This window comes from Cryphonectria parasitica (assembly GCF_011745365.1).
Source record: "Cryphonectria parasitica EP155 unplaced genomic scaffold M406scaffold_9, whole genome shotgun sequence".
Classification (NCBI taxonomy): domain Eukaryota; kingdom Fungi; phylum Ascomycota; class Sordariomycetes; order Diaporthales; family Cryphonectriaceae; genus Cryphonectria; species Cryphonectria parasitica.
The window spans coordinates 1,782,061-1,798,556 of NW_024468917.1; the positions used below are offsets into that span (position 1 = coordinate 1,782,061).

At 52.1% G+C, this 16,496-nt stretch overlaps 4 protein-coding genes and 1 non-coding gene across 5 annotated transcripts; 3 read left to right on the plus strand and 2 right to left on the minus strand.

The window, feature by feature from the left end:
- The first annotated feature begins 1,616 nt into the window (after positions 1 to 1,616).
- Positions 1,617 to 1,711, plus strand: M406DRAFT_t110. Its single transcript has one exon. It is a non-coding gene; the product is annotated as a tRNA-Lys (tRNA).
- A 2,551-nt stretch (positions 1,712 to 4,262) lies between these two features.
- M406DRAFT_57077 (uncharacterized protein) lies at positions 4,263 to 4,749 on the minus strand (the record flags this gene model as incomplete). Its single annotated transcript, XM_040924578.1, has 1 exon — positions 4,263 to 4,749. A coding segment is annotated over exon 1 (326 nt), but the record flags the coding sequence as incomplete, so codon positions are not given.
- A 14-nt stretch (positions 4,750 to 4,763) lies between these two features.
- M406DRAFT_334531 (thioredoxin I) lies at positions 4,764 to 5,147 on the minus strand (the record flags this gene model as incomplete). The annotated part of the gene is made up of 1 exon (XM_040920949.1): positions 4,764 to 5,147. The coding sequence occupies one exon, from the start codon at positions 5,145 to 5,147 to the stop codon at positions 4,764 to 4,766; it is 384 nt and encodes a 127-aa protein (XP_040771890.1).
- Positions 5,148 to 5,931: 784 nt separating this feature from the next.
- On the plus strand, positions 5,932 to 7,118 carry M406DRAFT_64022 (uncharacterized protein; the record flags this gene model as incomplete). The annotated part of the gene is made up of 2 exons (XM_040924863.1): positions 5,932 to 5,948; positions 6,104 to 7,118. The coding sequence occupies 2 exons, from the start codon at positions 5,932 to 5,934 to the stop codon at positions 7,116 to 7,118; spliced, it is 1,032 nt and encodes a 343-aa protein (XP_040771891.1).
- Positions 7,119 to 8,431: 1,313 nt separating this feature from the next.
- On the plus strand, positions 8,432 to 10,526 carry M406DRAFT_64023 (uncharacterized protein; the record flags this gene model as incomplete). Its single annotated transcript, XM_040924864.1, has 4 exons — positions 8,432 to 8,498; positions 8,603 to 8,776; positions 8,846 to 10,280; positions 10,403 to 10,526. 4 exons carry the CDS (start codon positions 8,432 to 8,434, stop codon positions 10,524 to 10,526), a joined length of 1,800 nt encoding a protein of 599 aa, XP_040771892.1.
- Between the last annotated feature and the right edge of the window lie 5,970 nt (positions 10,527 to 16,496).

The following is a 16,496-nucleotide window of genomic DNA, read 5'->3' on the forward strand; positions in this document are numbered from 1 at the left end:
AGCGAGGGTGCACAGGCCATCTGCGCACAAGACTGGCCCTCGCACAATTCGTCGCAGTAAGCAAAAAATGGTATTTGCAACACTTTGTCAGGCGGCTGGCCGGATTCATCAGATCGGGCTAGGTTTCCTCCAATATCAGATCCGTGTCAGGGTTTCTTAACATCCTTGACTGTGATGGAGATCGAATCGATCATAATAAGGTCTTTTTGATGATCTCGACCTATGGAGGCGTGCATCGAAAGGCGGCAGGCGCTGGCTCAGCTTTGGCAGTTGGGCTCTCGCCTCGCCTAGTTTCAGAGACTGTCTAATGTCGCCAATGCGCTCTGCATGCTCTGTGCGTTGAGGAAACGTGTTAAGCACCAATAGTCAAGATGATGATGATCAAGCTCGTTGTCCTGGATCCATAAAATTTGTCGCGTGCTCAATACCCGCCACAATATGCCTGATGCTGTCTTGTACTGGTGCAAAGATCAGGGTTTCAACAGCATAGCCTTGATTCGAATGAGGTTCTCATCGGTAATCTACCTACTTGCGTTCTTAAGTAGGTACTACACAATGTGCTTGACAGTGCGGATCGTAACGACCTTATAATTCGGACAGGTTGGCAGCCCCGTTCCCAAAACTTGCATATAGCACGGAATGGCCGAAGGCGCGGCTCTCGACCTCGAAAAGTTTGTGCCCCTTGAATTAGCCCGCTAGAGCCGTGGTCCACATCGCCGCCGATATTATGACGAGCCTCAACTCGCGTCGACACTTGATAGCACGTCGGAAAAGGCTCATCGAAAACATCAACCGATCGACTCTTTACGCTTATACAAATCGTCAATACTATAGCCATACTTTTCCAACTTCGATTTGATGGCTATCCCTACAAGAGATAGGAACATATATCCGACCTTCTCTCCCAATATTACGTGCGTGGCTTTGCCTACCTGTACCGCAAGTCAACAGACAATGTAGAGCTGCAAGAGCGTCCGGACATTTCGGGCGGCTACCTACGAAGTATCCAATCTCTTCTTCCACATTATATAACCTACTCCCCTGTAAATTAAGTAAGCAGTGAACCAGAACTAGGGCGCTGTCGCCCTCGAAAGAAAAAAGAAGGGACGAACAGCCGCCGAAGCAATGGGCAAGGGCTCGTGCAACCCAAGCGTGCCTGTACAGATGAGGACAGCAAACTAAGGCCACACGGGCACAAGAACAGGGTGAAAAACCTGTCTTAGACCTGTCCAAAGGATTCAAAATTGAAAAGAAGAGAAAAGGATGCTTGATTGTTGCCTATAGCTAAAGAATTTGAAAAGTGGGTGGTATCCTTTATATGTGTGAGGACCCTTGACCCACTGTACTCCATGTCCTACGGACTGCCACCCTGGCCACCACGACAGCAGATATTATAACAATGCTATAGAATATAGTAGTGGAATTCGTATATTTTATTTGGAAAGCAATATATACTAAATTAGTATTAATGGAAATAGAGAATTGTTTCCAATAGTGCTTACAATGCAATTACATTAGCATAATCCCGACTTTCGGAGATAAAATTATAGACTTACTCATTTTTCAACCTTTGACATTAGTATATAATTAATTCAGTTTCCGTAAACATATACAAAACCGTCGTGGCACAATTGGTTTAGCGCGCTCGGCTTTTATCGTATAAATACGTATTTAAACCGAGAGGTTCGGGGTTCGAGCCCCCGCGATGGTGTTTTTTTTATATTCAAGTCTTATGATTGTATATTGTTTGTTTTTGAATTTTCCCCTCTAATTTTGTAGTAGTATCTCTAGGTATTTTACCGTTTTTCTTGTTTTCTCTATTCATGTTTTATTCTGCGTAAAGGTTTCTCCTTTTGTATAACTAGTATATCTCATTTCAATAGTAGCGCAGAAGCGAAACTTGATCCAAGGTCTACCAGTAAAAGTACCACCTTATAAAAAGCCACTGGCGACTTGATATACAGTAACAGAGAAATATACACGTTTCGCGAGATTATCGTTTCAGAACAGTAATAACGTCAGCAGCAGAGGGTGACAGCAAGTAAAAGTGGAGGTCATTTAAAATCGACTAGAGAAAGCCTCAGTTACAAACTGATTAAAACCCTAGGTTACTAAGCAGTCAAAATACCAGCAGCCACATAACTATTAAGCTAATAATTTATTGATATAGTTTAGAAGCTATCTCAATCTATGTAATGAACTCAGAGGAGAAGCTTGTATTATATTGTAGGCCTAATTATCTCCGAACACCTCCCCACAGAAGCCATGGCCGAGCAGGCCCATGTCCATAACCTACTGTCATTCAACATTTGGTACCACATCGGGAGTCGCAAATAGCTGTGGAGGACTGTAGACTTGGGACGCATCGTGGCAATGAGAAGCCGTATTAATCTATATATCTTGGGTTGAGGCTAATCAATGGGCGTGTACCGTCCTGGTCGCTTATCGTGGCTAGCTTGACGAACGTGGGCCACACAAAAGTGAGTGTGCGTGACCTGTGGACAAGCACGCCTGACAAAGATTGAGTGGCTCGTCGAACAGCTGGCGAACATCATGAAATTGTCATCATGATGGCGTTAGACGTCAGGGTGGGTTGCCAGGTTGTAGAACAGGCAGGAGAGGGTTGCGATGACCATGAGCTCCTGCGCCAACCTGGGCGTGCCCAGCCTGCACCTACCCTACCCCTAGGGATCATTGTAATGCTGGAGCATCGACTTGTGCCTGCGTTGCATTTTGTCAGCTCCTGGTCATAGGCGAGTCCCAGTGAGTCACTGACCCCACTAGCGTGGCCAGAAGCACCCCCAAATAGCCTCAGCCAACTGGTTGGTTTTACTTATCCTCTGTAGCACAACCCAATCTACTGCTATTCCAAAGTCCCTTCCTCGGGATGAACGACTCTATGGACTCGCAGGTGGACATGATGGTGGCCATCTCTCTGTTCTGGTCCCCTAACCCCTTCGTAGGGTTTTTGTGCTTATCAACAGGTTCGGCGTAAACTCCCTGCCCGTGGTGTTGTTGATGATGCTGTCAGGCATGCGAGGATGAGCCAGGTCGGAGATTCGAGTGCGACCGTGCAGGGCCGAAAACTCGGCGTGCGGAAAGATGCAGCACTATGTCCTCGATTGCCGGCGTTCGCTAGTATTAGTCCTCAGGGCATACCGACTCTGACGCGTCGCACGTTCCTGGATAGCTGATAGTCGTATGACCACAGCCGGCCTGAGCCTTTGATACTCGAGTATAATCTCTTTTTGCTTTTTTGCCCAGGTCTCAGCTAGCCGTTGCTATCCTTCGATTTCGTCACTGGGTAATTTAGGTAGTAGTAGCACACGTATACACAACTGTAGATAGCTTCAGCTTAGCTCAGTGCGCCTTATACCTTGTAGGAATGCCCTTCATTGGACAGGACTTTGGTCTCTGCGAGATCGCCGCTACCCGGATGCGGGCAGGAGGACTACCAAAGAAACATACATCTGGATCATGCCGCCGTGTGTAGAGCAGGGAGGCCAGGTTGAGCCACTGCTGGTGAGTATGGATGACGTGCACGCCCTCTGGGTATGTCTTCATTGAGCTGCTGGTGATGACGTGAAACTCGAGCAGGCCCTCTAATGTTGAATGCGCGTATAAATCCGTTGAGGCTCTGGACATCGAGCTCGGGCTTGGTGATCCACATGCTTAGGGAGAAGACATGGTCTGCGTCGAGGTGTCCGGCAGCATGTTGCTCCAGAAGATCCTTGGCGGTGAGGTAGATCGTGGCCATGCCAGAGATTGTTTTGCCGACACCCATGTCGGCGCTGTTGATGTAGCAACGGACTGGACCATATTTACAATACTTGTAACAGTTGAAGGCATCTATGCGTAGGGTTATTAGCAGGGGAGATTGATTTGGTTGCCAATAATAGAGAGAGAAGAAAAAAAAAGGGGGGGGGGGGTGGGAGGTTGGATGTGTAGGTATAAACATGCTCGGCTTGAGCTAATTCCTCCCTTGAAAGTTTTTCCCAGAAAGAAAAACATCCTCTTCCAACATGAACTCCATTTCCAAGAAAAGATCCGCATCCGGGGCGAATGAGCCGCACGTATTTGGCATCAAGAAGGCCAAGCATGCATTGTTGGGTTCTGAATATGATGACACCGGGATGAGCGTTCCACAATCCGGCTATGAACGAGCTGTGGGACGACTTCCAAGGTTGGCTGAGAAATTGGATGTGCTCGCGTACGGGAGAGAGCACCTAGCTGAATTTTCGGGAGCTATCGACGTACGTATTCTCGTCCCAATCTTGAGCTCTTCATAATTTCTTATAGTAGGCTATCTTGCTTCTTCTATAGTACTACTTTAGGTTCGTAAAGCTCAAGGTCGATAATTATAGCACCATCATCTAATATACCCGATGAAAGTCCAACAAGATCCGTAGGCCTGTCGTTTACCGTCTCTAAAAGTGAAGACCTGGGAAGTAGACCATCCGCAGCACGCACCAGAGAATCCCAGAACAAGTAAAGCAGAGAATATTTGGTAATCTGCCAGTCCCTCCAACAAAAAAGATTGGCAATGAGTCCATGCCTGCGAGCTGGTTGTGGGGAATAAGTATTCCTCGCTTCTTCCCAAGTCTCTTGACCACGGGACTCTTCCCTGGCCCTGGTAAGTCCCGCGGTGTTCACTGTCTGAAGGGGTGTGTCTCCCCTCTCTGGTGGCCCAACCACTCATGGTGGGCTGTGATTGAGCTTCTCTTTACGTAGTCGGTCCATTGTAGATGGAACCGCCATGCCCTCTACTCCCCCACTTTGGCGCCAGCAGCGTGCTTCTCCTTGGCGAGCCCGCCGAGCTTATCCACCGCGGCCTTTAGGCTCCTCACGTCCGCGCCGCGTATAAGCGGCTGGCCGTTCACACCAACCTGCTTCCCGTTCTTGAAGAACATGAAAGTGGGCATGGCCGAGACCCCGTACTGCGCGGCCGTCTGCCTGTTGTGGTCGACGTTGACCTTGGCGAAGGCGAGGTAGCCAGGGACAGAGGATGCCTTTGCGAACTGCTCGTAAAGCGGCGCGATCTGCTTGCACGGACCGCACCAGTCGGCGTAGAAGTCGGCGACGACGTACATGGTCGTGTCGAGGAGGGATTGGAAGTCGGAGTGGGATGCGACGTGTTGGACGGCCATGGCTGCGACTCGGAGGAGGGTAGGGGAACGGTTGTTTGAGGTTGCGTCTGGGATGCGCTGAAGGGTTTGCTTCTGGAGGAGGGTGTGTCGCTCTTGTTTGATACGTGGGCCAGCGATGATCTTGTGGTGTGGTGATATGCAGGTGAATAGTCTCTCTTTGCAGATTGCACAAATGCTGGTGTTTGGTGTCTCTATTCAAAGTTCAAGGTGGGCTTCTTAGATCTTATCATCAACAACCCTGGCCCCGCCTGGCACATGAGGGACCATTTGTCATGCGGGGTCTGGCAACCCCTGCAACCAATGCAAACCAGGGGTTTCTCGAAGCTGCCATCAGCATTACTAGGATGCTGACCAAAATCCCCCGCCAAACCAAACCGCCAAATGCTCGACATAATCAGTCTTGTCTGGCCCCAAATCGTGATATTTTGAGCTATACACATTTTACAAAGTATCGCTGGTTCGAGATATGGGCTGTCTGACCGTGATCGGAGTCCAGCTGGACCAAACGGTAGATCACTCAGCAATGTCTCAGGCCCCATAAACATCTCAACCTGCTCCTCTGATCTCAATATGCACAAAAGCTTCAAGCCCGGTCTTTACCTGCATAAATCCGACGAATGTGTTCCCACGCCTCCAGGTGGCAGGCAGCCTGGGGAATCCAATGCAGCTAGCGTTTATGTCCGCGTCTTTCCTCCGCGGCTGTCGAGAAGTATGAGCGTCAATGGCTGGTGAGCAACATCGACATTCGACTCTGCTGGACCGTCATATTTGGTCATAAGTATAAATGGATCAGTTCGACTTGTTCTCTTGAGCGCTGACTTACACACGAAACCAAGCTTTATAACTCTTTCCTCTCCGCTGACTTCTTGCTCCTTCATACATCTCGCGCAATAGCAGCAAGCACTACCACAATCAACTCGTCTGATCATGTCTGGAAGATACGCCGAGGTTCACAGGCCCGAAGTCCGCGCCGGCCCAGGCGACGCTCGACCAACTGGCCTACAGATTCTGCAAGATGAGAACCGATTCGACGGGTCTCTCAATGACAAAGTCGTGGTCGTCACGGGCTGCTCCGCAGGCCTTGGCATCCCAACGGTCGAAGCTCTTGTGGCAGCTGGTGCAACTGTCTACGGCGGGGCCAGAGCAGCCAGCATGCACCGTGCTAAGGAGGCACTGGCTTCCATCCTGAACGACCCTGAGACGCGAGACAGACTTCATCTGCTAGACGTCGACCTCACGAGTCTTGCAAGCGTTAAAACGTTCGCAGAGGAGATCAAGAGGCGGGAGCAAAAGGTCAACATCCTGATCAACAACGCTGGGGTGATGGCCGTCCCCACTCGCGAGGTCACCCAGGACGGATTCGAGTTGCAGCTCGGCACGAACCATCTTGCCCACTTCTACCTCTTTCAGTGCCTCAAGAGTCTCCTGTTGGCTGGTGCCGAGGGCTCTCCTGACTTCGCCAGCCGGGTCGTGAATGTCAGCAGCTCAGGCCACAGGGCCAGCACTGTCCGGTTCGACGACATCAACCTCGAAGGCGATGGGAGTTATAACCCCTACGTCGCCTATGGCAACTCCAAGACGGCTAACATCTGGATGGCTAACCATATCGAGCGGCTTTATGCCGGCAAGGGTGTACACGGCTACAGCCTCATGCCCGGTGGGATTTTTACGGGCTTGCAAAAGCACGTGCAGGAGCAGATGGAGGCGGCGAAGCAGGACAGGGCCTCCATGAACTTCACCAAATCTCCTGACCAGGGATGCGCCACGACCATCTGGGCAGCCACGGCCAGGGAGCTCGAGGGGAAGGGTGGTGTGTATTGTGAGGACTGCGCGGTCGCCGGCCCAGTGCCAGTGGACCCTCCCAACCCAGCTCTGGCTCTTGGATACGCGGGGTGGGCATTTGACCAGGAGGGCGAGGAGAGACTGTGGAAGGTCAGCCTGGAAATGGTCGGCCTGAAAGAGGACGAGTAGGAGTGGGCACGTGGCTTAAAGTTGAGGCTCGCAGCAACAGCTAGTCTGCTGGTGGGGCTCTTATGTCTCTGGTCTCATCTCGGATGTTTGGAAAATCTGGGCATGTGTCGTAAGTTTATCCAATTAACTCTCATGAGGCGCAGGATCTTCGAACAGCCCTGCGTATGGTTGATAGGAGGAGAAATGCTCCCAAGTTTTCGATTTCAATCAACGGAGGAGAACCTCCACAAGTTTCGTCTCGCGCTTGAGGAGGACACATCTCTGAAGAAACAATCTCTTTCTTTGGTTTTTGGTGAATGATCTCCTGAAGATCTTCCTGAAAAGCTTTTTTTGTTTTCTTTCTTCAGATGACGTCTTTGCCAGAATCTGAAGACCGCGGTGGAACTCTTTGACTCAAAGGGACAAGACTTGCTGCAAAAGACTGCGGCCGTTGACCGAACATTTCAGCGGCAAGACGTCATGGGCCTTTATCAAGAGCGCTATTTCGGCGGACTGCCGAGACCCAGCGCATCGCGGCCCCGGGTGGATCGGATCCTCGCAGAGCCGCATTTCCCGCGGCGACCCAAATAGAGACTGAACGTATGGAATTCGCCCCGAATGCCACGTACACTTCACCCTCTCATGCATCTCTCTCCTTTCCCACCGTCCTCTCCCTTCTATGAGCCTGCTGATTAGGGCCGATTGGGCATAGTCTAGCTCGGTCGGCCTGGCCCGATATACCTCCGCCAGAGGCTCAAACGTGCGCTGTGCTTCAGTATGGCAGAGGCTCAAAAGGGGACAAGAGGCGTTTGTATGAGGAGATGGTTACCTGCCTCGTCACGTTAGGTGCATGCCAAGGCGTTGGATATCGTATCTGCAGAGAGGAGAGAGAGGTGCACGAGCAAAGTTGGGTGGAAAGATGATAACCCATGGTCAGAAAGGTTTGGCATTCCGGGTAACGTTCCGCCTCGCCCGAAAAATAATAACAAGAAAAATCATCTCATTCACTGACTCGAAATTTTAGATCAGGTTTTCTACTGACCAAATCTCCCTGCCAATTGACAGATTATGACGTTCTTCCAGATACTTTGATGTGGAAAAACCAAAAATTCTCTCTTATGGACCCAGACCGAGGAAATTCTTCGGCCTATTGTGGAATTTGCTCACGGGCCTGATGGGCTGAGGAGAGATTCCCGTCGCGTCGCGATGCAACGTGAATCCATAGTTCCCAAATACGATCGGACCTGGAGACACAGGAGAAGGCGAGATGTAAACCGGGGACATCACGTAATGTTTCCTTTTGCCCCTCCGTGGACGTGGTAAATCGTGTAAATATGGAGTACACGCCGTCCTGTAGTCTCTCCGGGTTTTCTTGTCCCTCTCCTCTGGTCACTTTTGTGTGTTACCTACCCACCCTTTCTTTCCATCCCTCTCCTTTCTGCTTCTGCTGCTTAATGTAGAAGCGTGTCGCACCGTCATGACATCCTACTTCCCTTCCTTTTCAGCGCCTCCGTCCAGACCGGGTTCTCTGGCCGCGTCAAGACCCAACTCCTATTATGCACCATCCTACCGCGGCACTGCGTCGAGACCAGGCAGCCCGGGGCTGTCCAGCCCCTACACATCTCGCCCTGGTACTTCGAGGGGACCTTCTCGTCGGGCTTCACTGTCGAGACCTAGCAGTGCCATAATTGATGAGACGGACGAGACGACGCCCGATATCCTTTCTATTGCGGGCCACGAGAATGAAGTCAAGCGGGACGAAAAGGGGTTCCCGCTCCTGGGCCGCATTGTAGGAGGAAAGTTTGTGGATCTACAAAACGAGTCTATAGATCCCAACTGTGGTCCAATCACAACAGTCGACATCGATATGCCGCTGACCCTGACCGAGGCCGTCACTCACAACGACAAGGAATACCTCGTGCTCAACTTCGCGACCGGGGACAAGGAGAACCCCTACGAGTGGAGCAAGTGGAAGAAGACGATGGTGTCGACGATGCTCAACCTCATGACGCTCTTCATCGGCCTCGCGACGACGGCGTACAGCTCCGGCATCTCGAGCATGGTGGAGGACCTGCACGCGACCTCGGAGCAGGGCCAGCTCGGCCTCTTCACCTTCAACATCGCCTGCGCCATCGCGCCCATGGTCCTGGCCCCCTTCTGCGAGCTGGTCGGGCGCAAGGTCATCTACGCAGGGGCCTTTTTTTGCTTCAGTATCCTGTTCATCGGCCTCGCGCTGGCCCGCGACATCGGCACCGTGATCGGCCTGCGGCTGCTCTTGGGCCTCTTTGGCTGCGTGGGCACGATCCTGGTGGGCGGCACCTTTGACGACATGTACGTGCCCCACGAGCGGTCCCGCCCCATGGCCATGTTCTCGTGGGTCGCCATCTTCGGCACCGTCGCCGCGCCCATCTACGCCGGCTTCATCGACCAGTCCATCGGCTGGCGGTGGATCGAGGGCATCCAGGGCCTGGCCAACGTGCCGCTCCTGGTCTGCATCTTTGTGTTCTTCCCCGAGACGCGCGGCGGCGTCGCCCTGCACAGGCGGGCGGCGGCGCTGCGCAAGGCGACAGGGGACGAGCGCTTCGTGGCCGAGGGCGACATCTACACGCCCGACATCAAGAGCATGCTCCGCGCCTCGTCCGTCAAGGCCATCCACATGCTCGCCACCGAGCCCGTCGTGCTGGCCTTTGGCCTGTGGATCGCCTTTTGCTGGGGCGTGACTTTTCTGTTCCTGTCTGTCATCTCCATTACTTTTGCCGACAAGCGCGGCTGGTCGACGGGCATGGCCGGCCTGCCTTATATCGCGCTGGCCCTGGGCACCACGCTGGCCTGGCTCGCCCACCACCTGCAGATGCGCAAGTACGATCGCCTTATTGCCGATCCCAATGCCAAGGTCACGCCAGAGGCCCGTCTCTACGGCGCCATGTTCGGGGCCATCTGGCTGCCCATCGGCCTGTTCATCTACAGCTTCACGCAGTACGCTTTTCTCATCTGGGTGGGGCCGTGTGTCGGCCTGGTCCTGATCGCGTTTGGCATCTACTTTGTGTTTGAGAGCACCTATAGCTACACGGCCGACTGCTACGGTGAGAGCGCCAGCAGCGCCATTGCCGGCCAGGGGTTGATGAGGAACACTCTGGGTGCAGTGACGCCTCTGTTTGCGACGCAGTTCTTTGTGAATGTTGGGTAAGTTATTTTTTTGATGATATTTTGATTACATTACGTTATTTTCCTTCATCCCTCCCCCTCCTGTTCGTCCATGTGAAGAGGAGGCTATTTTATGCTGACTTTGTTTCTGCTTTGTCCAGGTCCCAATATGCAGGTCTGATCCTCGCGTTGTTCGGAACGGCGTTGAGTCTGATCCCGTTTGTCTTTATGAAGTGGGGACCAAAGTTGAGAGCGAGGAGCAAGCTTGCCAAGGTGTACGATTAAAAGCCGGAGTAGGAAAGAGGAGGAGCTTTCTGGATCTGGGTCGACGCGCCCTCAAGTACATAACGTGCCATATATGGGCACGGGCATCTCCGTTCCTCCTCTCGCCTTCGAGGTTGTCTTTCTTATCCAAGCAGGTGAATAAGCCTCTCTCAGTCTTGAACCACCGCAATCTCCGATTCTCGTGCTGCTCGCTTCCCCAGACTGGTTTTCTGGTCTGTTGCCGGTGTCGTGTCCACATGACCCACATGTTCTATCCTTTGCGGATCGGCCATGGTCCCCGTGTGTGTGTGTGTGTATGTGTGTGTATGTGTGTGTTTGTGGCGTGTGCAAGGTGATTTGGAGCCTTCATCCTTCATCTTCGTATCGCTGCCGCGGCATTCCCCTCTGGCGTCTGTGATGTCGTCGACTCTACCTGCCGTATAGAAACAGATACTTCCGCTGCTGACCCTCCACCCCATCCCAGCTCGAAGGTGGTGCTCGTGCGCCTCGTGAGCGATGTTGCGCTGAAACTGTATCGTTTTTTAACGTCCATTCATCATCTCAAGATCCCTCATCTTTGAGCGGCTCCGCTTCAAGGCCAATTATCTCATCCGTCAAGTCATCCATCATCACGCGAAATGCACAGCCGCCACGGGTTTCGATCCGGCCTCCGATGCCAGGTCGGGATGTGGCATGGCCCTGGTCGGGATGCCCGCCCAGGATGTCCTCATCGGAGAAAACGTCATCTCTAGAGAGCGGTGTTGTTTTGTCAGCCAACAAAAGGGTCCGAAGCATGGCAGATGAGAAGACCTCTCATACGGGCGGGCAGCAAAGCCATTGTTTGTTTGTTTTCATTTTACGAACCAGGAAGTTCAGTGTTGGGCCGCCTGGCCCGGGGATGATGTATGGGCAGCTCATCATTGGGTTCTGGCTCTGGAGGTTTCGAGATCAGCGTATTTTCTCGACGTTACAAAAGATTGTGGATCCATTTTGTGGCCATGTTGAGCTGTGGGATGAAGAACCTACTCTTCATGGAACGAAATAAAGACGTCAGCCTGTAGGGCAGTCGTATGGGTTCCTGTGGGAAGAAGGCAAGTGTTAACCCGTGAAGTCATTGACTTGAGGTCTGAGACAGAGAGAAGAGAGAAGAAAACAAATAAATCACACAAGTTCTCGTGGGTTTGACAAACCTCTCGATTTTTAATTTGTTTGTATAGCCAATATATAAACGCAGTGCCAATGAGAATCGCGAAAACCACGGCGAAGGGAATACCAGGATGGCACTTCCATTGACTCGAGTGGCATACCGGCATGGGACCCCGCCTCGCAACCTCTCGTGCGGCCCCGCGCAGCGACCCTGGGAGCTTCATAGCTGTTGCTGCTGATTACGGAATGTAAATGAATGTCACTGCAGCAGAGAGATCCCGTTGATGTGCTCTCTGTGGAAAAAGCCCCAAGTGAAAGTCGATCGACAACAACCAAGATCGTATGCGTTAAAAGGGTGTACAGACATTGAACAGGTTGTTTTCTTGTTTTTTTTGTTGTTTTTTTGGTTGGAAAGATTCCTTCGGTGCCTTTGTTCGGATGGGGGGGCTCGGGCGAGGGATAAGAAAATGGGACCATGTCCTCTCTTCGCCTGCGTAAGCTGATGCCGCTCCCACCCTCTTACACACGTTGACAAATGTCACCTGAACGCAAATGCAAGTCTGTTCCTGTGGGAAGAAAAAAAGCGTCACGGAGGAGAGTGCCTTGGACTATTCCCGTTTAAGGCCGCGCGGATGCAGCGCTGACGGCACGAGATTCCCTCCCTTGCTCGCCGCCCATAGCAGAGGTGTGGTGCACCCGGAAACTTATTGGCCCGCACCGTTCTTGGACTCTGTGTGGAATGAGAAGGGCTGGGACTAACAGGTCATTCTCGCATTCTCGCATTCTCCTCTGTTGTGGCTGTGGGGACGTTTATAGCAGCACAAGGAAAAAGCCCTTCCGAAGGATCCGAAAACTGCACAGTGAGAGACTGAATGCGTTAGGCAGCTCATTGTTGGTGGCTGGTTGGCTGTGGCACGCTGAGACAAGAGAAAGAGCACGCAGAGATAGAGAGACATTTTGGGGGCCACTCAGCGGGGCTGGAGGAATTGCCCGAACCGTCGAGGACCGATCGATCAATGATATGACTGTTTCCGGCTGGGAAGATATGAAAGCTGCCCTGTAGCAAAACCTCATGTCTCACTGGCTGACTACATGCTCATCTTGATAAATTCTACAGTATGCTCCTGGCACTGCGCTCCAGCTTGCTGAGCTGTGCAGTTCAAAATTTTGGCAGTCTATCAACAATATATTGCCAGCTTTAATATTCCTTACTTCGATGATGAATGTTCATCGCAAGGAATTTGACGAGGCCCCTGCGTAGGTCGGATTATGAAGGATACGGGCTGGATGACTCATTGCCAAGTAATACCTTGCAAAGTAAGCCCTATGAGAGATCCTTCAACCTAGCTTGCGACTGTGATGAAGAACGCGCCCAGGCGAGAATGTCTGACTCCTTTTTATTTGTGTGTAGCTTCATTTCCAAATACGAATGAGCGGTGCTCTTGTTAACGATATGGAGGATCAGGTCTAGCAACCTGACGTCTCTGGCCAGAGAGGGGTGGGGGGGTCTCATCATCATTCTGAGTAGCTGAAAGTCAGTGAGGAAGAAAAAAGAAAGAAAAAGGAAAGGAATCAAGTGGACGTTTGACTGACAAAACACAATTCCAAATATCCACTGCAACGGCCTCGGAAAACTCCTTAATTTGCAACAAAACTCATCACTTTAATCAGTGTCCAATTTTCCCACAAGACAAATGCAAGAATGCTTATACTCAAACATATTCTCTTTCCTCTTGCCATGATTGTGACCTTCCACAGCCAAAGTCGAAGCGAATTGTCAAATACTGAAAACCAGGATTTGTCACCAATATACTGCTGCACAAGGGATTGGGTCAATGCCATATTCAACGTCCTTAATTTAGTTGCACGGGAACCGACTACAGTTCATTTCTAGCTAGATGGAAATGTGTATTGCTGAGAAACTTGAAGGTTACTCCATTCCAGATATGCCTCCTGCACCCTGCGCCAACAAAAAGGAGGACCGAGCAAACGAAAGACGCACAAAACAAAAGAGAATGTGGATATCCGAAGATGTCTGAAAAGAGTCAAAGAAGATGGGTAGAAAATGAAATGAGTGACGAAACGGGAGAAGGAGTTGTCGTGTGTGTTTCTCTCCCTAACCGAAAGACAAACCCCATCTTTTCCATAGGGTGCGTGTACCGTGTTAACAACTTCCGAGGCCATGACGAAGACACCATGGACTGTTTAAGCACCATCAGACTTCCTCACGCTGGTTGTGAGCGTGAGATACTCATGCACAGTCTTGACGCCCCCATCGCCATTCGAGTCGCCCTGTCCATCCCGGCCCATGAGCGTGGCCTTGTCCGTGATCTGAGGGTCTTTCACGTCAACAGGAGTCTTGTTGATACCCGAAAACACATCGAGGGGCGTCAGGCTCTTCGGGCTGCCCTTACGGCTGGGCTTGAGGCGATGAGATGTGCCGTTGCCACCCTGGGTTCCATGAACTGTGCCGTTGCTGCTGCTGCTGCTGCCTCCGTGGATCGTGTGGTTGCCCTTCTTCGCTGCATGGAACCTTCCCGGAGCGAAAGTTGGCAGAGGCGTGTCGACCACGATAGGATCTACAGCCTTCACGTCGGACTCGTCTGCCTCTCGCTTTTGTTGCTTGGGAATAAACTTCAGCGGCACCTCAGCCGCGTTGAATCTCTTCTCTCCTCGGCCGCCGCTTCCTTCGTGCTGGGACTGCCCCGTCATGTGCTTCATGCCTCCGTGCTCGCCGCCGTGCGCACCTCCTGTGGGAGCCGCTTGTTCAGGACCGCCTGCCACGATGCCTGCTACGATGCCTGCTGCTGTGGGAATGTGGGGATGACGCCTCTGGTTCATTCCCTCTTGCATATGGCCGTGCGTCTCCCCATGCTGGCCTCCCTGCATGTTGCCTTGCATGCCTCCTCCGTGCCTCATGCCTCCAGAAGGAGCAGCGCCAACAAAAGCAGCACCGCCTGGCATCTCTCCTGTGCTAAAGCGGCGGTGCTGCTGCTGCATCTTCTCCACGGGCATCTCTCCACTACCACCGCCCGTCTTCCCCTCGTGCTTGCCGCCATTATGCTTCCCGCCGTGATGCTTTCCACCACGCATGGCTCCTCCGGTGGCAGCAGCTTGATGTTGCCCACCACCCGTCACCATGGCCTCTCCCACAGCCATTCGCCCCTCTTCACGGCCCTTGGTGTGGTGGTGATGCTTGCCCTTCTTGCTCTCATGGTCGTGCTCGGCCCGGTCCTGCAGCATTGGGGCGTCAGTCGCCTTCGCAGAACCCGGGTGGGCCATCATCGGAGGACCCTGGCTGACGGGGACGCCGACGCCGCTCATGGCGTGACCAGCACCACCACCTCCTCCAAAGAAATGGCCTTTGCCCGCTGCGTGCTCCCCTCGGCTTGCTGCCGCGTGTTGTTTTCCTCCCATCTCAAAGTGTTGTCCTCCGCCAATGTGGCCGTGGAACGACCCGCCGCCCTGCTGGGTGGGCCTGGCCAGACGAGCCTCCAGGTTGATCGAGGTCTCCGGGAAAAGAGTCTCAAGAGAGGTCACTGTCACGGGGCGGCCATCGTGAGTGACGGTCAGGATCCTTGTGGCTGTGATGACTGCATTCTGAGCCTGCTGAGGCTGCAGAGCCGAGGCGACTGAGGATCCGAAGATCGCAGCGGCGAGATATGTGTACTTCATTTTGAGGGAAAAGAAGAAAGAAACAACAAAAAGAGAAAACAGCGAACAGAAGAACAGGAATCACAAAAAAAAAAAAAAAAAAAAAAAAGGTATTTGCAGAACGAGGCAGGAAGATAATAAAAAATAAAAAATACAAGCCCTAAAGGTGACCGGCAGCCTTGTTAGGGTAAAGTTGGCTGGAAGAAGGGAACGAAGAAAGCAAAAACAGAAAACAATGAAGCGATCAACGCTGAACAGGAGCAATGCACAATCTGTTTGGAGGTGTGATGAACTTCATTGTTGGTCTGACAGGTGAGCGACCAGAGAGCGATACTTATGTAGCTTGTCAAAAATCGCGAGAACGGATCATGACTAACTATGGCTGCTGCTGTTGTTGTCGCACTTCACCAGACCGGCGTGGACCGTTCTGGTAGGGCGGCCCGGGGCCGACTGCTCTGTGCGCGGCGAGGCCATGTCTGAGACGATCGGGGATTTGTAAGAAATTCCGTATTTCCCATGCCTTGTTTTCTTTTTGTCGTCTTGTATTCAATTATGTCTTCAACTATGATCCTGTATTGTCTGCAGGTATGCGTGGCCGAAACAGGCCACCTGCATGGCAAGGTCTGTGGATACACGTACAAGTCGGGGAGGAAGGAAGAAAAGGAGAAAAAACAAGTGATGACTGCAGGAACCTTAGCAATAACTGGGAACATTACAGTGCCCTGGAGGATAGTGCAGTGTTTTGGAGATTCAGGCAATGTCAGCTTACGGTCCTGGAGACCCGCCGCCCCCTCCAAGGTGATATTGTGCAGACGATTTGTTGTCCGATATTGAGTCTCTGTCTCCCCTGGATCAGTGTTGTGTCTGCCAACGGACAGGATGGGTAGTACGCTACTCTGACCTGCAGCAAGGCCCAAGCCAGTGTTTTGTGGTAGGCCCGCTATCTGGTCCTCAAGGCTTGTTTTTCAGAACGCTCCGTGGAATAGGAGGGCAAGAAAGGCCGCGATTCATTGTGGCCCGGTGTTTGGGCGCGCTGACGACTGGAGACATTGGCGTGGGCCACTGCAAACGGGACCCGTCACAAGGGCGCCACACCAGAGTGATGTCAGCAGAATGACGACAAGCAGGGAATTATTAAGACTCTCTTTTGCTTGAAGAAAACAAGAGATCGTCTGAACTAGAACTGGTCTT